The sequence below is a fragment of the Poecilia reticulata genome, chromosome 12 (genome assembly GCF_904066995.2).
Source record: "Poecilia reticulata chromosome 12, P_reticulata-male-v2, whole genome shotgun sequence".
Lineage (NCBI taxonomy): Eukaryota > Metazoa > Chordata > Actinopteri > Cyprinodontiformes > Poeciliidae > Poecilia > Poecilia reticulata.
The window spans coordinates 23,887,792-23,914,354 of NC_088841.1; the positions used below are offsets into that span (position 1 = coordinate 23,887,792).

At 38.1% G+C, this 26,563-nt stretch overlaps 2 protein-coding genes and 1 long non-coding RNA gene across 5 annotated transcripts; all 3 read left to right on the forward strand.

Moving 5' to 3' along the window:
• The first annotated feature begins 11,932 nt into the window (after window positions 1-11,932).
• Window positions 11,933-25,103, forward strand: LOC103474077 (annexin A1-like). 3 transcript variants are annotated; one of them, XM_081613803.1, is made up of 13 exons: window positions 11,933-12,383; window positions 13,161-13,313; window positions 13,555-13,661; window positions 14,187-14,292; window positions 14,463-14,557; window positions 18,548-18,661; window positions 19,900-19,990; window positions 20,972-21,108; window positions 21,308-21,401; window positions 22,343-22,438; window positions 23,346-23,404; window positions 24,707-24,829; window positions 24,904-25,103. In XM_081613803.1, exons 3-13 carry the CDS (start codon window positions 13,593-13,595, stop codon window positions 24,958-24,960), a joined length of 1,041 nt encoding a protein of 346 aa, XP_081469929.1. In that variant the 5' UTR covers window positions 11,933-12,383; window positions 13,161-13,313; window positions 13,555-13,592; the 3' UTR covers window positions 24,961-25,103. The 3 variants fall into 3 exon arrangements, with proteins under 3 accessions (XP_081469929.1, XP_081469930.1, XP_081469931.1); XM_081613804.1 differs by lacking the exon at window positions 11,933-12,383 and having other exon boundaries at window positions 13,114-13,313; XM_081613805.1 differs by lacking the exons at window positions 11,933-12,383; window positions 13,161-13,313 and adding an exon at window positions 13,321-13,420.
• LOC145554269 (uncharacterized) lies at window positions 14,564-15,800 on the forward strand. Its single transcript, XR_014090293.1, has 2 exons — window positions 14,564-15,651; window positions 15,730-15,800. It is a non-coding gene; the product is annotated as an uncharacterized LOC145554269 (long non-coding RNA).
• On the forward strand, window positions 15,817-17,610 carry LOC145554268 (uncharacterized). The gene is made up of 2 exons (XM_081613806.1): window positions 15,817-17,461; window positions 17,540-17,610. Exon 1 carries the CDS (start codon window positions 15,864-15,866, stop codon window positions 16,893-16,895), a length of 1,032 nt encoding a protein of 343 aa, XP_081469932.1. The 5' UTR covers window positions 15,817-15,863; the 3' UTR covers window positions 16,896-17,461; window positions 17,540-17,610.
• Window positions 25,104-26,563: the final 1,460 nt, after the last annotated feature.

Genomic DNA, 26,563 nt, shown 5'->3' on the forward strand with positions numbered 1-26,563 from the left:
TATTTCAGCTCTGAAAGCTCTGCATCTTTTTCATTATTTTAAAGATTTATCATTTTCTGCAAATAAATATTAAATTTTTGCTTGGAATTTCAGAGACATGTTGTTAGTAGTTCATAGGATAAAAGAACAATGTTCATTTTATTCAAACATTTGCCTTTAAAACAGTAAAATCAGAAAACTGATTATTTTCAGTGGTCTCTTATATTTTCCAGAGGTGAATTTGGATCATTTAAAAAGCTCTTCATCTGACAGACCCTCTTGGTACAAATAGAGAACAACTCATTAACATGACCTTTGGCCTCCTGTCTTTACTCAGCTGAAATTAAACATCTATTAAAAAACACCAAAAACCCTTTTCTCAGAAACACAATATCAGATTGGCACCACTCCCATTGGGTTTTGGATGAGCTGTTCAAGATCTCATGTCTGTCACCTATTTGGGGAAATAATAGATTCAAACCAGGAAGAGCAGACAGAGGGTTTAGAATATGGATGAATAAAGGCTTAAAAAATAGGGACCTTTATAGTGAAGGAGTTTTGATGTCCTTTGAACAACAACTGGTAAATAAGTACAGTCTGCCAAAAACACATTTTTTAAGTATTTACAGATGAGAAGCTGTTTCTGCCTCACTGAAATCTACGACTGAACCTCCACTCTACCATAGAGAATAGAGCCGTTCACCATAATCAGAGTACGGATCTACTTTCCACATTCTATAATATTTTACTTTTAGCTTTAAAAGAAAATAGTCTCTCATATTTACAAGCCTGGAAAACTGATCTGCAAACTGAAATCCCTGAGGATGAATGAAATAACTCATGTCTATTGGCACAAATCAAACTATTTACACAAGGACTATTACAATACAAATGGTTATTTAGAACGAATATCACTCCTGTAAAACTTCACCATTTCAACTCACATATTCCTGATGTTTGTGTTAAATGCAATATAGATAATTGTTCTCTTTTCCATTGCATGTGGCAACATATAGAGCTTCAAACTTTCTGGAAGGAGGTTTTCATGTTCATCTCTGGTTTGATTGAACAGGATGTTCCAATGGACAGTAAACTTTGCTTACTGCACATTTTTACAGATGGATTTAAAGAACCTATGAAGAGAAAGAAGCTTTTGAGTTTTTGCCTTTTGCAGGCTAAACATTTGATTGCTCTGAAATGGAGGAAAACAGAAAGACCAAAGATAAATGAATGGATCAAACTATTGAGCAACAACCTGGAAATGGAAAAACTGAGTTATATGACAAAAGGGAAGCTTGAAGACTTCAAGATATTTGGTTTCCCTTCCTACATCTTGTCCAACACTGTGACATGTAAACTTCATTTCTGTTTTCTTTTTGTGTAGATAGAGTGAGCCCTGGGGTTGTGTGTGTTTTATCTTTTTGGGGTGTGGGGAGGGATTGCACTGTATGTTAATTTTTGTTCTATTTTTCATGTTTTTTTGTATGTCTGTATAGCAGAAAAATCTAAAAAATATTTGGGGAAAAAAACAATCTATTTTCAATAACCAGACATCAGGTAGGTAAGAGTTTCACCACCAGAGGGAGACAAACTCCACTAATGAAACGTTCAGTTGGTCATCAAATGTCCAAACCAAACACTCCTGTCAAACAAATGTTAATAAATGCCTTGCCTTGTGACGTCATCTTCACAGACTGGTAGAACAATTTCACACTGATTTTGACTCATTAGGTCACATGACCTAGATGCCATTGAAGAGAAACTAAAAGAAATAGGTTACAAAAATAAAATATGAGTTAAAATGAATAAAAATATGTGTGCCTCATTTATACAGTTTAGTACAACAATTACACACTGATTTCTAGTCAATGTGGAAGTTATTGAAGAAAACATATTATTTAACATTAAAATTATTTAAAATATTGAATATGACTTGACATTTTAATAGAGGGTAGTGTGTGTCATGTAAAAGCATGAATTACCACTTTTTTGCCAGTTGGTCCAAGGCGAAGCATTTATTAACATTTGTTTGACAGGAGTGTTTGGTTTGGAAATTTGTTGACAGTCCCTAACTGAACCTCCGATCGCTGAGGAGGGAGCTGGAGAACAGCTGGCCGAAATTAGTGATCATAAATCGGATCAACCTTGAGCTAAACGCCGTTTGCTATTGGAATATCTAATATCCAAGTCAAAACTAACTTCACTGCAGTCGGTAACACAATAAAACCACCGGGATAAAGTTTGTTTTGGTCTGTGGGCTATAAAGATGGCAAGCGACTGAGCGAGACGTAAACGCTCCACAACGTCTGACGCAGTGACGCTGGTTCCAAAGCTCTATTGGCCAATAGGAGAGGAGCTGGACAGAGAAGGCAGCTCTGCTCATTAACATAAAGATGCAGCAGAAAAGGCGAAGCAGGAGGCAATTACAGAAGGATGGCTTGTATAAGGAAAAGACAAAACAAAATATGTACTTTTCTTGACAAAAACTCATGTTTAGGGGAAATGAAAAAGAAAATACATACATTTCTTGACATGTGTCATGTGCAAGGACAAGGAAAAACTAAATATATATTTAGGCTTTTATTTCTTATTATGTCAGTCTTGGTCCTCCATACCTGTGTTGCCCCAAACTCTGCCAGCTGATTTAAAGCCTCCAACATGTTTCCACGGTGATTGTGGCTTGTTGTTGGCGTCTTTCTCACAAACTGATGCAAATCTGTAAACCTACTGACTTGATTCCTTGGTGAGTTGGTTACAGTGACATGCGATTATTTTTTCATGATGACAGGTGAGGCAGGTGAGGCCTCACCTGTCATCATGGAAAAGTAATAATAATAAAATCATTTATAAAGATATTTTCGCCCTGTGGTTTGTACTATAAAGTACCCATTTTTCATTTAATTTAACCAAATCGGGTGATTTTTTTCTTCAAAATCCCTGAATTTTCGCATTTTTCCATTCAAATGCTTGGAAGTGAAGCCGGTGAGGCAGCAGTGAGCTGAGCCTCACCAAGGATTGCGCAACCTCTCGCTTATGCACCTGTTGCTATTCTATGGGAGCATGCTCCTCCTGTCTGTATGTCGCCAATTAAATGGTTAAAAACATTTAATGTATGAGCTGATTTTCCATAATTTAGCTTATGTATTTAATGTACTGTGTTTTTATTGTCACCAACTGTGTGTGTAACGTATTTCGTGTGCTGAGAACAGATTCGAGGTAAGCCAGGCAGTTCTCCTTGCCTCATGGCAGGGGGCGCTCATGAACTCAGACAATGTGACTCCACAACTGCAGAGTAAAAGATGGGAACAGCGAGCTAGAATGCAGTTGCTACGATGATACAGAGAGCGAGAAAGACGTGGTTTTGAGTTGTACTTTAACGGTTTCTCCCTTTTGCTGTTAAGCACAGCACGAAATTAATAATATCTACATGTCTCAGTTTGATTGAGATAACGGAATATTCTGCAGCGGCAGCGAGGCTAAGCATCACATGTTAAAGAATAGTCTTTTTGCCCTCCAGCATTGTACGCATGCGTGAAATTTCTTCATGTAAACAATAACATGCAGGGGGTCTAGATTTGTAAATCTGATTATAATTAAGTCGGTGCCTCACCAGCCATGAACCTCACCGCATGTCACTGGTTGGTTATCTGATAGCAATATTGCTTTGTCATGTGAAACTTCTGCTCGATTGCTAATTGCAGCTTTATTTTATTAGTTATTGGCGCTGCTTTGCTGGACCGTCACCAGGATTCTGTCAGAGATGATTGTGGCTCAGTTCGCCCCACTCTCTGTGAGAAGGTAACTGGTTTGGTGCAGCAATGATTTTGTGAAGCTTTGGTACTTTTGCATTGATGCCAGTGAAGTTTAAAATGAAATTGATCAGAACAGAATGTAGCTGCACTTAAGTTTGATATTGTGCATTATATTTATTTATTTTATTTTTTCTTTCTCTCACTCTGCTTGAGTATTTGACAATTAATTTATTTTATTTTTATTGATTGGTACTTTGAAAGTGCATTTTAACTTTAACTTTAAATTGATTCACTTGAAATATGATTGATACTTGTGGCTGCCATCGGCGGCAGTTATACAGTTTGGTTTAATTTTATGATTTTAAGTTGATGTAAATATTTTATGTTTATTATAAGTTGTGAAAAGGTTACCAGAGTGGAACCAATGTTTAATTTGTTGTTTCATTTAGGCACATATTTTTAGTTACACACCACACACTGCAGAGGGCAGCATGTTTTTCTTCTTTTCATTGTTGGAGAGATTTGGTGAGGCACCGAGGCTCGTGTAGCGGGGTTACAAGAAGCTACACGGAGTTAACTAACCCTTTCAGGTTGAAGCGGCCAATGAGGTACTCGTTTTTGTATTTTAGTTTTGTTTGTAAATGGAATGTCTTTCTTTATGTAAAATGTATTTTATTTTTTGTACAGTTCTCACGGCGTAGTTATTAAATGCCAGTAACCAACCAAGAATGCCTTGTGTCCGTTTTCTGCCTGGAGGGAGTTATAATACTCTTTTTGTTCTACTTTATTTAAATTATGGTTTATTTAACATGATTATTGAAATGTTTGATTATGTCTAATTATTAGAAATGTAATAATTGCATTTGCATTTAATATGCATAAACTAAATGCACAAATGGAATAATTATTTCATTGTATGTTTGTACATAATTGTTTTTGATTAAACACTTAATGGGTTCTTCTGACCTTTTAGGTCGGGTTTTTTGCCCTGGTGGATCAGATCCTCATCTGGATCTGAAGATGGTGAGCTAGGAAAAGGATTATGGACTTTATGATTTTGGAGTTAATTTATTCTGAGTCAATTATTTTGTGTCTCATTGTGCTGCTGTAATTGTCTGCTTTTATTCAATCACTTAATATATACACCAAACTAAAAGCACTGCCTCCTTTTTTCATTCACACCTCAGGCTCATTCAAAGGACACTCTTCTGATGCTGCTTTTGTAGCCGCAGTTAGCTGCTTAGCCCATAACTGTTACACTTTCAATTTATCAGTAAATTTGGTTAGATTTCTTTGTGTGAGTAGATTATTTGGGTTGTTACCAACATCAGGTGATAATTTCCTGTCAATATCCTGTCATGATCGTGTTTTTGTGTTTATTTTTAGTGTTTTTTGTGTGTTCAGTTTGCTTCCTGTGTCTCTGCCTCTGCGTCTTCCCTGTTTGTCTCTCAGGTGTGTCTTGTTCCCTTGATTACCCCGTGTGTATTTAGTCTCACCTGTTATCTGTGTTCTTCGTCGGGTCCTTGTCAGACGTATGTTGAAAGCTGTCTTTATCTTCAGTTGTTAGGTCGATGCTCTCCAGTGGAACTGCTAAGTCCTGGTTAGCCTAGCTCGTGTTTTCAGTCTTTGTCAGTGCTACCGGTAGTGATGGGTAAATGAGGCGTCATGAGGCGTTTCGACTCATAGCGATACTATGTTGATACTGTGTCACTCAATACTGACACCTGCTGGACATTAAAAATTCCTACAGGCAACGTAGTGATTTGATCAAGTCCGTACAATAAGATTTAAGTCTTTGTATTTTATTGAATATTGTTGTATTATGTCATATCTTCAGTTACATTTAAAATATATTTGATATACAGTCAATAAAGAATGTGAACATGTAGCATAAAGTGAAAATTTAAGTGAATGTATTTGGAATGAGGATGCATGGACTGTTTTTTTCCACACATTTTATTTAAAAAAAGTTTTTACAACCTTTTGAAATTGAGCTTGTTACGCTTTTTTGACAAAACGTCTGCTGTAGAAAAAAATTAAGTAAACTCAACATTTACAGCGAACCCTTGTTTTTCTTAGGGGTTGCGTTCTGAAAATAACCCGTGATAGGCAAAATCCGTGAAGAAGTTACCTTTATTTTTTACAGTTATTACACAGCATAAATAAGGGATGTCCAAACTTTTTGCAAAGGGGGCCAGATTTGGTGTGTTAAAAATGTAGGGGGGCCGACCTTGGCGGATGTTCTTTACATAGAACAGCAATATATTTAAACACATTTCAGCAAGCCATTCTGTGTTTTACATTTGCTTTTTTATTTTAATTTCAGCGATCTTAAGCATGTCTTTTGGTTCATTTGAAACATGCATATCATATGCAATTGAATATTCACTTAACTTCACTTTTTTAACACTAACTTTTTTCTAACGGTTAAACAGAAGTAATTGTACTCTTGTGTGCAAATTACATTTGAAACATAAAAAAATATCTCACCATGGCAGTTCAATATTTACAGAATTTTTAAATAAAATAACAGAAAACATAGCAAGTAACAGTCATATCAACAAGTGCAGGGCTCATTTGAAATATGACATTAGTAAATGATCAGATTTTTTAAAGTTTATTATTCTGGAGTGAAAACTGAAAACTTGTCTGAATTTATGACTTATTTTGATCTTAAAAAACAAAATGTATTCAGAGTCTTATTGTAAATGACAAATGACTTGCCTGCATTAATGTGATACTGAGATCTGGACTGCGGCACATAGGCCAGGTCTGGCTCAAAGGCAGTGGTATTGATGAGCAAAATGTCTTGTAAGTGAGAGTCTGTTAATTCAATTCACAACCGAGAATGTCTTCTCACACAAATACGTCGACTAGGGTTGCAACCCGTCCCGTAAAATACGGAACCGTGCCGTATTTGACTGTTAAATGTAGCGTCCCGTATTGAACCAAAACGGGATGCGATTTGTTCCGAATTCTACAAATATGTACTTGTAATAACAAAGAAGTGGTCCCCGAGTACTTTATATAGTAGGCTGCCCCAGTTATTGTTTCACTCACAGTGTTACGATATTGCGTCCAACTGCCCCCCACCCACTCCCCCCTATGAGACTAGGAGTACGCGTCCCTTATTTTGATTTCTGACAGGTGGCAACCCTAACGTCGACTCAAACAAGCTTAGCATTTTCTTACCAAACCGAATCTCTCGAAACCTGTGCTTATCCAGCTGTCGGTAAAAGTTCGCGAGAGAAAGCTGCTATCACCTCAAACTATATTGGCTTGATTATCTGCTTATTGAATGTATAATAATATCAGCCAAAATAATACAAATGGTAATTTAAAGAACAAATCATACAAATAGATTCACAGTAAATTCATAAATATTTCCTAAACCTAAAGATTTGGTAATGCTTTCTGTATGTTTTATTTTTGAAATATTGATATATTTTATGAATTCAGTGTTCAGTGGTCATTTAATGTAATATTAATGCACCAGACACAGACCTGCAAGTCAGGGGGGACCAATGGGGTACTGAGGAAATTATACTAAATAAATGTCTAGTGTTAATTCTCACTGGTGGATTTCTTTTTAATCTTCACAATTTTACTTTAATAATTAATTAAATATTCTAGTGCAGAACTTTTAGCTGCTGTATTGAGATAGGTAGGACACTTTCCATCTGCCAGGGATCTGTAACCTGGATCTCTGGAGACAGATGTGGCCTTTTTGGCTCACTTATTATATCAAATGATGTTATATTGCTTTGTTTTTGTTTAGTTTTTTTTGTTTCAAAAAACACTGACCACCCTGGCCCTCGTGGTGAATTTGTTATAGAACCAGCCTCCAAACCTAACTCCTTTTTTGTATAAATTATTCTGGTAATATTATTTAAAATATCAGAATGTTCACATAACTTTTGTACTTTTGGCTGTTTGAGGACACATTTTGAATATTAAATCAGATGTTATGATCAGTTACTCAGTACTTGAGTAGTTTACCAAATACGTTTTACACTTGATTAAATAAACGTGTTTAAGGTCTGCTACTCTGATTGGAGTACAATTTTGGAGTACTCTATGCATGAATGATTGCTCTCTGGATCACTTTTTAAAAACAAAAAACACTCCCATAAAATAATTTCTATCACTGCAGCGCCGTCCCACCACATGTGAGTAAAACTACACGCTGTGGTGGGCGTCCCTTATTGTTGTTTCTGAAAGGTGGCAACCCTACCGTGCTTAACAAATAATGGACTTGAATAAGAGAAATAACTCTTGGGTGTCATCAGGGTTTATATTTATTTTGTTGTTGTTCTGTTGTGTTTATTGTTTATACTTATAGAAAAATATAAATATTATTGAATACCTTCCTAAATATATGCAAAAATATAAGATTGAATACAATAACTTGAACTTACTTTCTGTCTGATAGTGTTTTATTCACACACACACAACCGTTCTGACTGCATATTTCCATATTTGACTGCAGTCAGGCGACCAGCCTTAATTAGCGTGACATGAGCAGCCGCTGTGGTAATATTCCAGAAGAGGTTTTAGTGCAGTTTAAGGTATGGCTTTATTCTATATAACTGCTGGTATTAAGAATGGAAACCAGATCTGATTGAATCTTTGTGTGAATTTTTCTGTCAGCTTTCCAAAGAAATCTTTGCATTTATTAAGTTTGGTTGATTTTAACTTGCTGATCTCTCACATCACAAACCTGGAGGAAGATGTGTCGACGTCTTTAACAAGACATGTTACCATATGCATTGATGGAATGAAAATAAAATAACCTGATATTCAGTCTAATGTTCCCATGGCAACAGAACCCAACAGAACTTGGTATCGTCACATGGCCACAATGACAGATAAACAGATCAGTTACAGCAGTTAGAAACAGCTCACCTCTCTGATGGTGGAGATCCAGGAGATTTAAAGGTAATGATGTCATCCTTTGACTTGTTGCTCACACAGCTGGGTTCTGGTTCTGGTTCTGGTTCGCGTCTCTTTCGGATCCTGACAGAAACATGATGATTAAAACTGAATCTGTTCAGTCTGGATGAAGCAGCAAAGAGGAGCAGCAGCAGCTTCATCACCACGTCTGTTTTGGCCTGATATAGTGAACGCTGTGTGAAAAGGGCTGTGGACAGTTAGAGATGGTGACCTCACCTCTGACCTTTGCTCTGGCTCTCATCTTCCCCACACAGAGTGGTTTTAGAGGGAGGGACTCCCTCCTCTCTGTCCTCACACTGATCCATGCTGCTGAATTCACATCAGCTCACACACACTTTCTAGCTTCACCTGCAGAGGAAACACATCATTCATCTGCACATCAACTCTGATCATCCTTTACATCATTAGAGCTGGAAAAAGATCAGCTGCTCCTCCTCTGATTGGCTCTTCTTCTCTGCTTCATATCAGTGTCAGGTGAATGCAGTCAGACAGCAGAGAGGCAGAGGAAGCTGCCATCAGCTGCTGCACTTCTACTATCAGTCCACTAGATGGAGACATGGAGCAACATTTACATTCACTGATTCAACCTGAACAACAGGAAGGATTTTAGTTCATTATTAATCTCTACAAATGGATTATCTGCTATTATTTAATAATCTGACTGACTTAAATAAACATATTTTTTAAATAAAATTATTTTTATTTTGAATTAAGCAAGAGGGTTTTCTGACCTTAATGGTGGAGACCAGAGTTTGATTCCAGGAAATAAAACCATAAAGCATTTTGTTCAGAGAAGAAACTAAATAAAACCAGCTGTTCATCAATTATCTTGCAATCCTTCAAACAGCAGAGATATTAATTTTTGAGCTGAAATTGTAAGTGAACCTTATTAAGTTTCATCCACTTGATCAATAATTTAATAATCCTGTATATTAGCTTTCAAACAGCAGGGAGATGAAACTTTGAGCTGAATTTAGAAGTGAACATTTTCTCCAAACAGAGCAGAATCAAGTCGAATAGTTTCTGTTCACAAAGTTCAATAGGAAACAAAGCAAACTTACAGTTTGTTCAAACGATCCAAAGAATTGAAGAAAAACATCAGAACAACAGACTGAGACCCAACAGAACCACAATAGAGCCAGGCTAGTTCCACACCTGAACTAGGGCTGGGTGATATATCGAGTATACTCGATGTACCGCGATAATTTTAATTTACGATAGTTAAAATAGCTACAGAGTATAAATTGTTGTTCAAATAATAAACTTTTGCTTCTGATACGCTCAGACAATGGGATGAACTTTGTTGGTGCCCGTCACAAATTACGGAAGGCTCTGGAAGGATGGAACCAGCATAGGATTGAGGATCATCTCCTCCAGCGAGAAACGCAGTGGAAGTTTATTCCTCCTGCCACCTCACATATGGGAGGTGTATGGGAGAGACAGATTTGTTCTGTGCGCTCAATTCTCATGAGCGTTGCAGGACAACAGACTTTGGATGATGAAGGATTAATGACACTTTTCTGTATCATTGAAAACATCATCAATGGGAGACCACTAACAAAGTTGTCAGATGACCCTAGGGATGGTCAACCTTTGTCTCCCAATGACTTGCTACTGCTGAGATCAGAGTGCACTCTGCCTCCTGGTCACTTTGTAAAACAGGATCTGTACCGTCGACGTTGGCGCCAAGTCCAGTATTTAGCCGACATTTTCTGGACTCAGTGGGTGAAGGAGTACCTACCCAACCTGCAGCAGAGGCAGAAGTGGAATCACCGTTCCAGAAACTATCAGGTCGGAGATCTTGTACTGATCCTGCATGAATGCACGCCTCGCAGTCAGTGGCCTCTTGGTTTGGTCACTGATGTCAACATCGGAGCTGATGGTCTGGTGCGATCAGTGCGAGTAAAGACTCATAGAGGCACATACACCCGTCCTCTACACAAACTGTGTTTGCTAGAAGGAAATATGGATGAGTAGATTTACTTATTTTTCAGCTTGTGTGGGTTTTTCTGTACGTTACAGATGACTTTCACTCAATCTTATCACGATTACTGTAAACTGGTAGTCACCACTTTAAGTTCAATTGTCAGAAAAGGTAGAGATTTCATTTGAAAAGGTTTTTTGTTTTTCATGACAAGGTTAGAATTAAATAGTTATCTAAGGTTGTTACGTTCACCAATTTTTCCTGAGATGAACATCTGTAGAGTTCATCGGGGCCGGGATGTTGGATTCACTCCTCCCGTTCCACTAGGGGGCTCTATAGTTCTTTGTATTGGTACATGGATTAATGTGTAGAAGAAGAAAAAGAACGGCGGACCAGTTGTGTACTTAGGTTGCCTAGCAACCACACTAACAAGCCGAACCTGCCATAAATTTACATCTTACCAATCTTATCAATGTTCATGAGTGTTGCCCAATGTGGTGAGTTATATATTAATGCTGTAAGGCTATGTTTAAGTTTGTGTCCTTTGAATATTGCAATATTAAGTATTGACGTTTTGTTTTTCTTTTTTTTTTGTTACGTTATTTACAGTTTAACCGGCATGTCCGCGTAAAGCACTCGGCAATAAAAGAACAGTTACAACATCAACGGCTACCTTATGTTCTTCGTATCAACAGCAAAAATAATTTTGCCGCCATTGATGCTTTTTTGAACACCCGTTTTAAAGGATGCAGTCCCTAAATTTGGACACAGCTGTTTTTTGTTTGACTCCCTCTAGCGGTCTGGAGCACTTCCGGTTCTCAGCACTTTTTGTTTGCATCTTTTCTTTTGTTTGCTGCATTTCATTTGTGGTTGTATTCTTTTTTTGCGTCTCTTATTTTGTTTGCTGCATTTTATTTGTGTGCGTGTCTTTTTTTTGTTTGCATGTTTTCTCTGTTGCTGCGCATTTGCACCTGTCGGCCACCATAGGTTTGAGGTGATTCCTTTGGAGCCTGTTGGAGGAAACATATCCCAACCTCAGAAGATGTGCTTTTCAGAGGTCAGAAGTGATGTCACCATCTCTTTAAGCTTTCAAATTATACAGCAACACGTTCACAAATAAAGACTGCAATATATTAAGTTTGGAGTGGATTTAACGGACTTTGTATTCAAAAAACTGTTTCATTAATTCTTGGTCCACATGTCCTATTTTCGACATTTCAGGCATTCCATATAGAGAAGCTGGTTGATCATACTGTTTTTGTCGAGATCCTGGGTGTTTTGGGATGGCTGGTTCTCTTTCTTTTTCCACCAGAGGTCGCATTCTGGAGGGCGTGAACATCTGCACCTGGATCACCTGCACACCTGCAATGCATCTTCTCATCTGGAGGAGGGAGCAGCCAACACTTCTTTAGCAGAGTGTTTACCCAGTTATGGTATTTCAGGCCACCCGTGTTTCTCCTTGTGTTGATCTCCTTGTGAAACTCTTAGTGATTCTTTGTGTGCCTCCTCATAAAGCCGTGGTTCTTACCCATTGTGAACTCCCCTCCTCGTGACGCTCCACTTACACCCTTGCAGGAGCCAAACCTTCCTAGACCTCCTCATTGACTGTCTCCCTCACTCGGTTCCACGGGGAACTGAAGAACTTACCTGTCCTTCCTCCAATCCTGACCGTCTCCATCGCCGTTCCTCTCTTGGCCAAGCAGCAAACCCCTCCATCAAGATCTCCACCCCAGTTACCTCAGTACTCTCCTCATCTCAGATCTCCACCTGCCCAAGTAAGAACGTTCCTGGTTTGTTCATATTTTAAATTTCCTACTGCACCCGAACTCGCCTCCATTCCTCCTCCACTGCAGTGAACCCACACCTGTTGCCACATTCTCTGAGACCTGCAGTTCAGATCAGTGTTTATTATTTTCATAAATATATTTTACTGATTTTGGTTTTCCATCTGGTGTTCCTGCATGTGGGTAAAAAAATTAAACCCAATAACATGACATGTCTTTAGGTTCCAAAACTCATAAAGTGTAATGAAAAAAGTGTTGTTTTTTTAATTTTTATTTTAATGAAACATTAGTTATGCAATTAGCACATGTGAGCACAACTGTTAATATGCTGATTGTTCTAAGTTAGATGGGGATAAATCTGCCACCTCCAGCTATTTGATTTGAAAATCAAAAATTTCCAATCAAAGTTTTGATCACAAAATCCATCTACTTCCTGGCATTCCTTAACTTTTCTATCCTACAAAACACTTTTATTTGTTCATCATCAAAGCTTCCTGTCTGTAAACTCCGTGTTCTGAAGTAAGATCCACATGTGGAAAAGGTTTTCCGGCTCATAGCTTCAGTCCGGCTCTCCTTTAACACCAAAACACTGAACGGAAGAATCTGGACCATCTGGTTCAGCCGTTGATCAACAGACAACAACACTGGGTGTGTTCATGGATTCCAGTCTCTTTTGTTAGTTCTGTCTGCTTTTAGCTGCTTCCTGAATCTTTTCTATGAGTCATAATCTGTTTGAGTTGAAAGGTTAAAAAGCTTAAATCTGAACAGGAGCGCCGTTCCACCTGTCAGAGAGGTGATAGGAGAGCTGACAGGTGATTGGCTGATGCCGTTCAGGTAAAACTACCTAGAAAAGGGTGGAGATGGGTGTGATCTGAATTCACTGCAACGCAGCTCCGATTGTCCGGACGAGCTTTGACTCCGGTAAGATCCTAAAAGTTAAAATCTGTCAGTTTTCTAAATTATTTTGTTTGTAGTTTTTTGCATTTTGTTAGCTTAGCTTCCTGTCTTTGTTTCTCACCTGGACGCAGGTAGTGATCTAATTATGCGTCAACGCTTCTTTGTTTCTTCTGTTTTTCCTCATTTGACAGCTGAGATTTTTCTCTACATTTTTATTGTAACAACTAAATTACTCACAAATCTCCATTTTTTTTGTCCCCTGCAGTTTTGTCCATTGAAAGTGGTTTTAGAAATCGAGCTAAAATGTCTCTTTTCAAGAAGTTCTTCAAAGGTATCATCCACAACAGAGACCCAAAGGATGAAACTGTCAAGGTGAGAATACAGCTGCAGGTTAAGAAACTTAGAATATCATCAAGTCCAATAATTCAGTTCAAAATGTGAAAGATTTACATTCAGTACTCAAAATGTATTAATTTTGATCATCAGTTTATGAAAACCCACTATATTTTTCTAATAAAGTTAAAAGATTACACAAGACCAGTCTAAATTTCTACTGTGTTAAATACTTTTAAACCTCAAAATGTATTTTTTTTTAAAGAAAAACGGGTAGCTTAGTGTGTTTTATGCAAGTATGGAAAATTTAGTGGAAGAAAAAAATTAGGTGTAAGTTATATTCATCACAGTTGACACAAAAAACAGCTGAAAGCATAATATTTCATATACAATTCACTTTTTGAACTGAATTATTATAATGAATCAGTGATAATCTATGTTGAGATTTGTCTTTGGACTAATTTATGTAAATCAAACACGTCCATTATATTTTCCTTGAGCCTCATTATGTTTTCAGCAGTAGTTATTGTTTTGGAAATGATCTAATTTTGGTTGTTTGTGAAGGTGAAGGAGGAAACCAAACCAAAGTTCTACGGGACGGTCGCTCCGTATCCAAACTTCAACGCCAGCAGTGATGCGAAGCTCCTTCAGAGTTCCATTGAGAGTAAAAGTGTGTGATCAGAAATGTTCCTGTTTCTAAGTTGTAGAGGCTGTGAAATGTATTTATTTATTTTTATAAATGACTGAAAAACTTTACCATTCCAGATAATTTGAGGCTTTATTTAGGTTTTAGTTTTGTAGAAAAGACTATTTAGCAGTAGTTTTATTTTTTCTGTGTAGAAGTGGACGTGGATGTGATCGGTGCCATTCTTGTGAAGAGAAACAACGAGCAGAGGCAGAAAATTAAAGCCGTTTACGAATCGTCCTACGGAAAAGTAAGTTGTTCCTGCATCCTGTGTGCACAAAGATGCGTCATCACAGATCCTTCCTCAGCAGCCAAAGGTTCCTTCTTTTCCCTGGTTTTAAAGGAAGTACAGGTGTTTTCTTTCTCAAGACTCCTGGTGGGACAATAAGGAGATTTCTGTTCTTGTTTAAATTGCAGACAAACTGAGCGACAGACCAGGAGAAGATTACAGTTTTAAATAACTTAAAATGGTTGCATAGAGGGCTGCACAGTGGCGCAGTTGGTAGAGCTGTTGCCTTGCAGCAAGAAGGTTCTGGGTTCGATTCCCGGCCCCGGTCTTTCTGCATGGAGTTTGCATGTTCTCCCTGTGCATGGTGGGTTTTCTCCAGGTACTCCAGTTTCCTCCCACAGTTCAAAAACATGACTGTCAGGTTAATTGGCCTCTCCAAATTGCCCCTAGGTGTGAGTGTGTGTGTGCATGGTTGTGTGTCCTGTGTGTCTCTGTGTTGCCCTGCGACAGACTGGCAACCTGTCCAGGGTGTCCAGGGCCTCTCGCCCGAAACATTGGCTGGAGATGTCATGTTTCTGGCCTGTCTGCCTGCTATGTTTCTCTCCTCTGTACTCCTCATCAAGCTCATCTGGTTCACCTGCATGCTGCTGTGCTGGAGCACAATCAGGCTCATGTCTTCCACCTGTTCACCAGCAGTTATATTCAGCTCTCAGGCAGGCAGACGGTGCCAGATTTTTGAAAGCCACAGAGTGAGTAGATATCCAGCGTTCTTCCTGACCTGACCACGATCACGAACACATTTTTGACCCTTGGATTTTCCTGCCTTGCCCACGTCGGATTCTTCACTGGCTTCTGTTTTCTGGTCTCGACCCTGTTTCTGCCTTTTGACCTCTGCCTCCTGCCTCGCCCTTGGATATTGTCTGCCTGAGATTGCCCGCTAGTACTGGACCCTTTTTCCGTGACCTGACCACTGCTCTTCGCCCAACCCTCAGATACGTTTGTCTGGTCCTGCCTGCCCTAAACGCTGTGCCTCCCAGTCCTGTCCTTCCCTAGGTGTGCCACTTGTCTCTTCCACTGTGCTACCTGGATCCCTCATCCCCCACAACACCAGGAAGGTTAGTGATCTTTTCCCTTACAGACTTTTGGCCTTCCCCTCCTACCTACAACCCTCTAACCTGTTTCTCTGTCCTCAGAGGTTCCTGTTCCTTGCTCGTGGTTCCCCGTCCCTATACCTGGTCCTCAATAAAGACCTTATTGAATTTTACTTTGTGTCTGACTGAAATTTCGGGTCCTCAGGTCTGAACATTACAGAAAAATCTGGCCAAACATGGACCCTTCGTCAGCACAAGATTGGCGCAGCAATGTTGAGAGTGCCATCAGTCGCCTTAATACCGGCATGAATGAAATCATTTCCACGCTTCGTAACATGTCTTCTCCTCCTGACCAGGCACAGCCACAGACACCTCCCCAACCAGCCCCTGCAGTTCAGCCCGCTGTGGTCAAGGAGCCTCGTCTGACCCCTCCCGAGCTATTTAAAGGAGACTCTGACCAGTGCCGTGCGTTCCTCACTCAGTGTGAGATACACTTTGAGTTGCAGCCCTCCTCTTTCCCTACTGAACGCTCCAAAGTGGCATTTGTGATCTCACTTCTGTCCGGTAAGGCTAAACAGTGGGGGACAGCAGAATGGCAGAATGAATCAGATTCCTGTTTGACCTATTCTACATTCTCTAAAGAACTGATCAGGGTTTTCGACCCCATCCTCCCTGAGAGGGAGGCTAAGGTCCCCTCCGCTCACGCTGCAGCTATGAGGTGCCATCGGATCTGGAGGAAAGCCAGGAGGGCCATGATCAAAATGTCAGAGGTGCAGTCCAGATCTGCTAATCGGCACCGTGTCCAGGCACCCACCTACCGTGTTGGCCAGAAGGTCTGGTTGTCATCTAAGGATCTCCCCCTACGGGTGGAGAGTCGGAAGTTGGCACCCCGTTTCATTGGTCCCTTCCCCATCTCCAAGGTTGTGAATCCAGTGGCGGTCCGTCTACAGTTGCCCGGTTCAATGAGGATCCACCCCACATTCCATGTGTCTCGGGTTAAACCCTACACCTTACCTCGTCTTGAGCCTGCCCCCAAACCTCTCCCGCCCACTCGCTTCCTGGATGGGGATCCCATCTACACAGTGCGCCGCATCCTCCGGTCCAGGAGAAGGGGACGTGGCGTCCAGTACCTGGTTGATTGGGAGGGATATGGACCAGAGGAACGGTCCTGGATTCCCGGCCGCTTTGTCATCGATAAGTCTCTCCTGAGGGACTTTCATCGCCTCCATCCTGATCAGCCGAAGGGTCCGTCGGGAGCCGGACCTTAGGAGGGGGGTACTGTCATGTTTCTGGCCTGTCTGCCTGCTATGTTTCTCTCCTCTGTACTCCTCATCAAGCTCATCTGGTTCACCTGCATGCTGCTGTGCTGGAGCACAATCAGGCTCATGTCTTCCACCTGTTCACCAGCAGTTATATTCAGCTCTCAGGCAGGCAGACGGTGCCAGATTTTTGAAAGCCACAGAGTGAGTAGATATCCAGCGTTCTTCCTGACCTGACCACGATCACGAACACATTTTTGACCCTTGGATTTTCCTGCCTTGCCTTGCCCACGTCGGATTCTTCACTGGCTTCTGTTTTCTGGTCTCGACCCTGTTTCTGCCTTTTGACCTCTGCCTCCTGCCTCGCCCTTGGATATTGTCTGCCTGAGATTGCCCGCTAGTACTGGACCCTTTTTCCGTGACCTGACCACTGCTCTTCGCCCAACCCTCAGATACGTTTGTCTGGTCCTGCCTGCCCTAAACGCTGTGCCTCCCAGTCCTGTCCTTCCCTAGGTGTGCCACTTGTCTCTTCCACTGTGCTACCTGGATCCCTCATCCCCCACAACACCAGGAAGGTTAGTGATCTTTTCCCTTACAGACTTTTGGCCTTCCCCTCCTACCTACAACCCTCTAACCTGTTTCTCTGTCCTCAGAGGTTCCTGTTCCTTGCTCGTGGTTCCCCGTCCCTATACCTGGTCCTCAATAAAGACCTTATTGAATTTTACTTTGTGTCTGACTGAAATTTCGGGTCCTCAGGTCTGAACATTACAGGAGATGGGCACCAGCACCCCTCCCGACCCCACTGAGGGAAAAAGGGTGCAAGAAAATGGATGGATGGTTGCATAGACATGTTTTTTTATTATTTGTTATACATTAATCCTAATTTAATTTAATGAAATGTAGGTTTAACTGAATAATAAAGTTCAGCAATATTTTTTATCATATTTTAAATCATTGAGAGGCAGAATACTACAATAAAATGCAATGTTTTTTATTTTATTTCTTAGGAAATGAGAGCCTCCAGGGATTTACTAACAATGTTTTAGGACACACATAAATTAGAGAACCTTTGCTGACTTTAGTATTGGTGGAATTTCTAATATTTTTGTTTAACCTCATTTTCTAAAATGGAAACAAATGTTTTTTAATTAGGGCATTTGTGAATTTACTGAGTATATAATGAGATTAAAAATGTAGAATTATGTTTAGGTATTGGGTGGTCAACGAAGCCAAACGATGTTCAAAACAAACAGAGATCTGGTTCAACTTTCTTTTTGAGCTAACCCTAGCAAAACCGTGACAACGTTTAGCCTCGTCATGGTTGCTAGGCAACGGAGCATTCGCTGAGGATAAGGGCGGGAATAAATCTGAAAGCTAGTTCGTCCATTTTGACAGCCGCTCCATTCCAGTCGTTTAATTTGGTTGAGATTTTATTTTCCCTGCGTTCAAACAGGAATCTGTGTCTGCATGGTTTTCAGTACTTTTAAAAGGTGAATTTGAAGAAAAGGTAATTACAGTATTAAATGTCACCACTAATGGGACTTTTAATGAAACTACAGGTGCATCTCAGTAACTTCACCGCAAAGTTTATTTAAATAATTCAGGTTAAAAAGTGATTAAATAAATTTAAAGCAGCAGACCTTTGGTGTTGTTTTTTTCAGAATCTGGTTAAATCCCTGAAGCCGGTCCTCAGGTCAGATTTGGAGGACGTGACTCTGGCTCTGCTTATGCCTCCAGCTCACTTCGATGCCTTCCTGCTCAGGAGAGCCACCAAGGTAAACCGGTACAGATTTATATGTGATCAAGATGAAAAATACTGAATCGTTTGTATCTGTAGTATAAATAACACAAGTTTAAAATGCTACTATTCATAATTATTAACGATCATAATTATAAAAAGATGCACTTTTGTTGTATTTTCAGTACCAAAATGAAAATATTAATATTTAAAATGAATTCACATAGATTATTTAGAAGTAGTGATTATGTAAAGGAAGAAGCTGTCAGGATAATACGTCAGATTTTGGTACCAGACCAACAGCAACAAAATGGTGGAAAGATGCCCCCACAGATCTTTTTTTTTTTTCAGGGTCCTTCCGTCCCCAGAATTGAAATACTATTGCAAATCTGTTCAGATTTAATAATTTTTCTGTACAAACTGTCTCCAGCACTGGATCCACTTTATTATCAAAACCGCTGTTTTATTGTTCTAAGTGTCAAAATAATTTCCAAAATCAGTTCATCAAGTGAATCTGTAACATTTGATCAACACTCAGTTTGAAAGAAAAAGTGCAAATAATTTACTGGGATTTGCATTTTTAGACTTAAAACCATAAAACTTTTTACAACTGCATTGGTTACTTGTCAGCTACTTTAGTTTTTCACAAAGTATATGGTTTTTAACATTTATTGTGGAAAAAATTCCAGCAATATTGCTAATATTTTAGCTTGTCGGATGGGAAGAGATGAAAAGTACATAACGTTGATAGTAAGAATAGGTTTAGTCTATTTCCTGGCCGCAGCGTTCAGGCGTGTTCATCAGTTAAGCATGAATAAAGACAATTATAAAGTCCTGCTTCTCACCCCCCCTGACACTTTGCCATGGCCCTCCCCCCTGGGGAGGAGAGGGGGTGCCCCCCACTATTTGAGAAGTACTGGTTTAGATTGTCAAGCAAATATCTTGGTCCACTTGAAATACTAACTCACAAGTAACTTCTCAGCAAAACAGGAGCTTGTTTTAAGGAAATTAATTCTTTAATATTGGTGAAAAAGTTTTAGTTTAGTTTCACTTATAACAAGTTACTTTTTAAATTTATTTGAAACAATTAAAAACAAAAATTCTCCATCTGCGTCAACCACCATGTGCTGTTGGGACGATCTGGTGTAATTTTTGAATGGTTGGGGTGTGGGCCACACCCAGGGCCACATACGGCCCGCGGGCCTCACTTTGGACACCCCAGTGTTTTAGGATCAATGTTGCTGATGAATTTCTTCTTCCTGTTTGTTGCCACAGGTTCTGGGAACAGACGAGGACGTCCTCGTCGAGGTTCTGGCGACCAGGTCCTACACAGAAATTCAAGAAATAAAGAAAGTCTTCAAACAAGGTTTTTACGCAGTTCTCATGCGATGTCACACTTCCGTAAACTTTGTAACTGACAGATGGTTTGGTTACTATGGAGTTGCTATGACAACAGTAAACAAGCCAGAAGCTAGGAACTTGCCCTCGTTTTGTTCCAATCTAACTTATAAACAATAAAATCACATTGCAACTACTTGAGAACTCTATTCACCCTTGTGTAATACTAAGATAAAATATATTTATTTTCCGAAGTACTTACTGCCAAGCTAGCAAATTTAGCTTATCCAATGTAGCTTTTGTCTGCTAGCTAACTGGAACATGTAGCCCACGTGTTTGTTACTACATGTTCACCAGGACCTCGTTATTCACTTAAAGAGTATCAGAGTCTTTTGTTAAACTGTTTAAACACTGATTGTATTCATCCATAGATTTAAGGGGAACTCTTTTTTACTACACAATAGTATGAGATCAGAACACTGCAAAAATACAAAATCTTATCAAGTAATGTCTAATCTAATTTATACAGCAAATATCTTGGTACACTTAAAATATAACAAAAGTTACTTGCGATTAACTTTTCAGCAACACCTAGGAGCTTCTTTTAAGGAAATAATTAATTCGGGTAATTAAACTATAGTTCCATTGGCAAATAATTTTACTTGCATGGAAAAAATGTTTTGTTGTAAGTGGAATAATCTGCCAGTTAAACAAGAACTGTTTGAAATCAATATTAAGAAATTGTTTACTTAAAAAACTATATTTTGCTGAATTTGTCAATTGTAAGTTAGTTTTATTTTATTTCAAGTGTAATAAAATATTTACCAATAATACTTAAGGTTTAGTGTTTTTGCAGTACGGCGGCTCCGTCTCATACAGCTCGATCCCAACAGCAGCCTTTTTGCTCCTGTGTCTTTCTCATTGGTCAAGACTGTCCACATATTTTATTTTTGTTGGTCTTGAAGCCATTTGTTCAGTTTAAAAGGTTTTACCTGAATTTTGTGGTCAGAGTACCAGAAGGAGCTGGAGGAGGTGATTAAGGAGGAGACCAACGGCGACTTCACCGCGGCGCTGCTGGCCATGCTCAACACCAAGCGAGACCAGAACACTGTGGTCGACATGGAGCTGGCCAAGAAGGACGCCAAGGTAGAATTTAAACTAAGAAACCCAAATCTGAGTCACTCAACTTTGTTTATTTTGTGATTTTTCTTTATTTTTATTGTCTTGATTTGTGTACAAGTACGGAAAAAGTCATAAGTTCATGTGTTGAAGACGAGATGCTAAGATTTAAGCATTTCTGCTTTTATCAGACGACAAAATTTAGTTGTACTTTTTTCTTGTCCAGATTTTGTTTGAAGCTGGTGAAGGCACCGGCAAAGCAAACGTGTCGACCTTCATCAGCATCCTGACCACGCGCAGCGGCCCGCAGCTCTCTAAAAGTGAGCGACAGAAATGTGGTGATTGTTGGGTTTCACTCCAAAGTGACTTTACACCTGGACAAACAGGTGGAGCAGCACTGACAGGTGACCGGGTCACACCTGGACACCAAACAGAAGACTGGCTGGGAAATATTCAGTGACCTGAACGAGTTATGTTACAAGGATTTGAGATAATATTGAGTTATAATCATGCAGGAAAGCATTCAGGCCACTAGGGGGGTAACATTTTCTAAGATTAAATGTAGGATTATTTTAATTGAAAAGTGTCTAAATTCTGCTTAAAAGTGTGAATTAATACTTTCAAGAAGTCTGAATTCTCAGAAAAAGTGAGAATTCTTGAAAAAAAATTTAATTTTGAGATGAAAGTTGAAATTTTGATACTTCAAAAAAGTTTGAATTCTGGGTTTCCCCCAAAAAAATTCTAGATAAAAAAAATAACTTATGAGGAAAAAGATGCATTTTTAGATTAAAGTTAGAATTGTGAAACTAGAAGTAAAATTTTTGACATTTACAGAAAAAAAATTAAAATTTCCGAGAAAAAGCCAATTATTTCTTTTAGATTAATTAAAATTTTGAGATTGTAGAATTCTGATATTTTTGAAAAATTTCAGAGAAAAGCCAACATTTTGAGATTACTTTTTTTTTTTTACATTTTCAGAAAAATTGTCAATTCTGAGGAAAAGCCAAAAAGTTTGAGATCAAATTAGATTGAACAGGATATGTTAGTGGCCATAATGTTCTTGCATATAATCATGTAATCCAATTCATCATTTACTCTTAGGTTTTCAAGAAAAAAATAACACAAACATAAGTCAACTGTTTTTCCTCGTGGATAAAACTTCTTCAGCTTTAAAGCAGGAATATATTTAAAAGCAGTAAAACATTTAGTCAGTTCAGTCGTTCCAACATGAAATGAAAGTTCTGTTTGTGTTTCCTGCCAGCGTTCCAGCATTATGCTACCATCAGCGACCTGACGCTGCCGAAAGCCCTGCAGATGGAGCTGAAGGGAGACATCGAGGACTGCCTCATCGACATCGGTACCCAGAACACGTTACTCTGGACCAGAAAGTAACTCAGATTATCACAATAAACAACAGTACTGTCATTATGAGACCATTACCCACTAGTAATATGATTATTATTGGCTTAATAACACACTGAAATATAAAAAAATCCTTAATTTCTAAAGAAAATTTAACACTGCAACTCAAACATTTAAAATATTAGAATTCTGTATCTCACTTGTTGAATTTGTGAAAAGAAAAACAATTAAATGCTCCCTCTAGTGGTGGTTCCAGATGTGGCAGCTTCTTCTAAATCCAACAATTTACATTCAAATCAAATTTGCGATTTTTCAGTCTCAGATTTTTTTTACATTTCTGAGATTAATCTCAAATATCAGATTTGTTTTTTCCTAGAAAATGTTTGGCTTTTTTTTTTTTTTTTTACTTTTCATACTCGAGTCAAAACTGAGCTTGTCTCAAATTTCTGAAATGAATTTAAAAAGTTTTTTTTCTAGCAAATGTTTTGACTTCAAATTTAAATTTCAGCATTTTTTAAAGAAAATTTCTGGAATTAATCTTAAAATTTCAAGTTATTTTGTATAAAATGTTTGGAGCTCAAAAAACAAAACTTTTGGAGCTCAAAAAATGTGGGATTTTTTGTAGAGCAGTACTCACATTTTTTAAAATTATCTAAAATGTTGTTTCACTCTTAGAATTGGAACCCAAACTGAACAGAAGATTGTTTATTTTCTCTTCAGTTTGAGCTCAGCACCATCCAGCTGGTTTAAATGTTTCTCACCTTTTCGTTCATCTTAAAAAGGTTCTGGACGCGTCGAGCTGAACCCTGAAGCTCCACAGCTGGGAGACACAGGAACATCTGGACTCTGTTATTTTTAGTCTGTGACGGCGTTTTTATTTCTGTTTCCTCTTTCATGTCCAGTGAAATGCGCCTGGAACACACCGGCTTTCTTTGCTGAGAAACTCAATCGGGCCATGAAGGTGAGTGAACACGCTCCTAATCCCACTAATAACATGGTTAGAGTAGGGATTACTCTGGATTAGGATGGCTACAGTGTTCATATTTACCCTGTTTTAATAAACTCCTTAGTTTAGAGTAATATGGAAAGCTCTTTTAACATAAAATCAGCTTTGTCTGTCTGCAATTAAATTCCAGATGTGTAAAACAAATTGCTTTGTATGATGCCATATTAATACCAGTGTAGATGGGGGGGAAAAGGAAAAGTACAATTCTGCCAAAAAAGCTCAGAAAGTTTTACATAACCTCAGGATTGTTCTAGAAAAAAACATTTACATTTCTGAGATTGAAAAATTAAACATTTTCTAGAAAAATTCTAATTTTGAGTTTAATCTCAGAAAATTGCTAGAAAAACCATTAAAATTTCTGAGTTTGTGAAGTTCAAAATCTGCTAGAAAAATTCAAATTTTGAGATGAATCTAAAACAATTCATAGAAAAAGCTTAGAAATTTCAGAAAGTTAAGATTAATCTGAAATTAAAATTAAATTTAATCTGAGAAATTTTCTTGAAAAATGGGAAGTTTCTGAGGCTGAAAACTTGAAAATTTGCTAGAAAAAAAATCTAATCTAATTTTGAGTTTAATCTAAGAAAATTTCAAGAAAAAATAACTTGGAAATTACTGACACCTGAAATAAAATAGCAATAAAATTGCAGATTTTATTGCTAACATAAAATTTGAAATTTTTTATTTAATCTCAAAAATGTAGAAAAAAATAAATTTCTGAATTTGAAAATTCAAAACTTTGTTGAAAAGCATTTTCAGATTTATCTCAGAAATTTTCTAGAAAAAAATAGGACATTTCTGAGTTTAAGAAGTTGAAAATTTTAAACTTTTCACAATAAAATCACTTGCAGCATGCTGTTTCTTCATGTTATAAGTAAAATAATCTGTCAGTGGAACTAGAACTTTTAAAAAAAATCAATATTAAGACATTGACTTAAAACAAGCTCTTAAATCTTGATCAAAAGTTACTTGTCTTATTGTTTTGTCTTATTTAAAGTGTACTAAGACATATACACTGTAAACTAAACCAAAAATACTTGGTAAGATTTTGAGTTTTTGCAGTGTAAAAATTACATTTTGGTAAACTATATTTCTAAGATGAACTGTCTTTTATGCAACATACAGTTTTTGTTAGAATAACCATACATAATGTTTTATGACTAAACTAAGTTTGATCCATGAAAAGGAATCGGAATTTCCAACTAAAACTTCAGTAAATTACAGTTTTTGGTAGTTTTGGTCCATTTTCTGCCTCACCAGGGTTCCGGTACGTGTGATAAGGCTCTGATCCGGATCCTGGTGAGCCGCTCCGAGGTCGACCTGCAGAAGGTCGTGGAGGAATACCGGGCAATGTTTGGGAGAACCCTACATGAGGACATCATGGTAAAATGTGTTTCTCAAACTGTTCCTATGTTTACGTCTCAAACCACATCAATAATGTTTCTGTTTTTCAACAGAATGACACCAAAGGACATTATCAGAAAGTCCTGCTTGGGCTGTGTGGACCGAACTGAGAACCTGAAGACCTCTGAGGAAGCAAAAATCAATCAAATTCAAGTTGTAATAAAGCCACTCCTTCCACTTATATCTCTTTGTTTTCTGTTGCTTGGAGAAAATTGAGGAAGAATTAAAATGTTTGCTGGATGATTTGTTTGAATTTGAGGTCATGTGTGTTTAACTGTCTGATCCAACATGCCTGCAGGAAGGACATTTTATGGCTTACACTGGGATTAACTGACACAAAGTCAATTTAAAAAAAACCTTTTTGATCCCAACGGGAAATTAAATGTTTTAACTCATATTATCAGAGGTTTGTTAAGAGTTCACCAGAAACAGACAAGCTTCGCTTCCTCAACATGAATATGTTTTTTATTCAGTACACAACAAATGTTTGATGCTTCTTTTTGCAGTAAATAGTTTTTTCTGCAATTATTTAAGTTACGAAAGCCCATTTGATTGAAAAAAACAAACAAAATTTGTATCTGTTCCACATCACCGCTAATACTGAGCTATTGCTACTCATAAAAGTGAATTGTCATAATTCTGAGATAAAATGCTTCACTAGGCTGGCATAAATGGGTGTCTGTAAAATGTTCACTAATGATTTAAATTATTTAAGAGTTTTTAAACTCAAACAGTTTTTATTTGTACTTGATGTAATCTGAAAGTTGACTGTTTTCTGCATCAAGCTAGCTCCTGTGAAGGTAAACAGTGATTTTTTGAGTGCAGAAAAAAGAAAAATTGAGATATGTAGATGTAATTTTTTAAAATAAAACTTTATTTACTCCCACTTACGTTGGTTTGCATAGTAAAAATGTTTTCGGTCACTGATGGCAACAAAAAGAAAATCCATAGAAGAGTAGTAACTAGGGTTTGCACCGTACTGTAAAATACGGAATTGTGAATCGTCCCGTATTTCGCTGTAAAATGTTGCGTCCTGTAATGTACCAATACGGGACGCAATTTGTATTTATATAAACGTCCGATAGACTCTCCTATCACACAAATATAAAAAATATAAAAAACTACAGGATATGAGCACTTTTGTTAAGATCAACTTAGTAGCTTGTAAGGTAGATGTAGCTCAGGAGGACAGAGCGTCTTTCAGACAATCAACTCTTCAAAATATAAAAAGGATGAATAATAAAATCAACACATTAAAATAAAAAGGGCTCCAAAATACAATAAACACTTGAAAACACAAAATCTCTGAGAAATAACTTTTGCATGTTTATTTTGAAAAATGATGGAATACAGACACTTTTCTCAAATTCCTTGTGTTAATATTATGTAAGTTGTTCTTTAATCCATGGAAACTCATCATTATCTTGATTATTAATAGTGTGGTACTAACAATCCTGAGTTCATGGTTTCAATCTGCATACTGGCCAATTCAAATATAAAGTCTTTCAGACAATCAACACTTCAAAATAAAAAATGGTGCAAAAATAAAATCAAAAAATTTAATGAAGATGTCAGGAACAGAGACAAATGGTTCTACTGAGACTTAAACTCAGATCCCTGGATTCAGAGTCCAGAGTGCCAACCATTACACCATAGGACCACCAAGTGGCATTTGAAGTAAAGAAGCCTCCATTTCAAAGATGCCTACAATGA

What these genes read in the sequence shown, in the direction of transcription:
- LOC103474077 (XM_081613803.1), top strand. Translation starts at nt 13,593, where the DNA reads ATGTCTCTTTTCAAGAAGTTCTTCAAAGGTATCATCCACAACAGAGAC. An exon ending in TGCTCAGGAGAGCCACCAAG is followed by an intron (nt 18,662 to 19,899) that starts GTAAACCGGTAC and finishes TTGTTGCCACAG; the next exon opens with GTTCTGGGAACAGACGAGGA. An exon ending in AACTCAATCGGGCCATGAAG is followed by an intron (nt 23,405 to 24,706) that starts GTGAGTGAACAC and finishes CTGCCTCACCAG; the next exon opens with GGTTCCGGTACGTGTGATAA.
- LOC145554268 (XM_081613806.1), top strand. Translation starts at nt 15,864, where the DNA reads ATGGACCCTTCGTCAGCACAAGATTGGCGCAGCAATGTTGAGAGTGCC.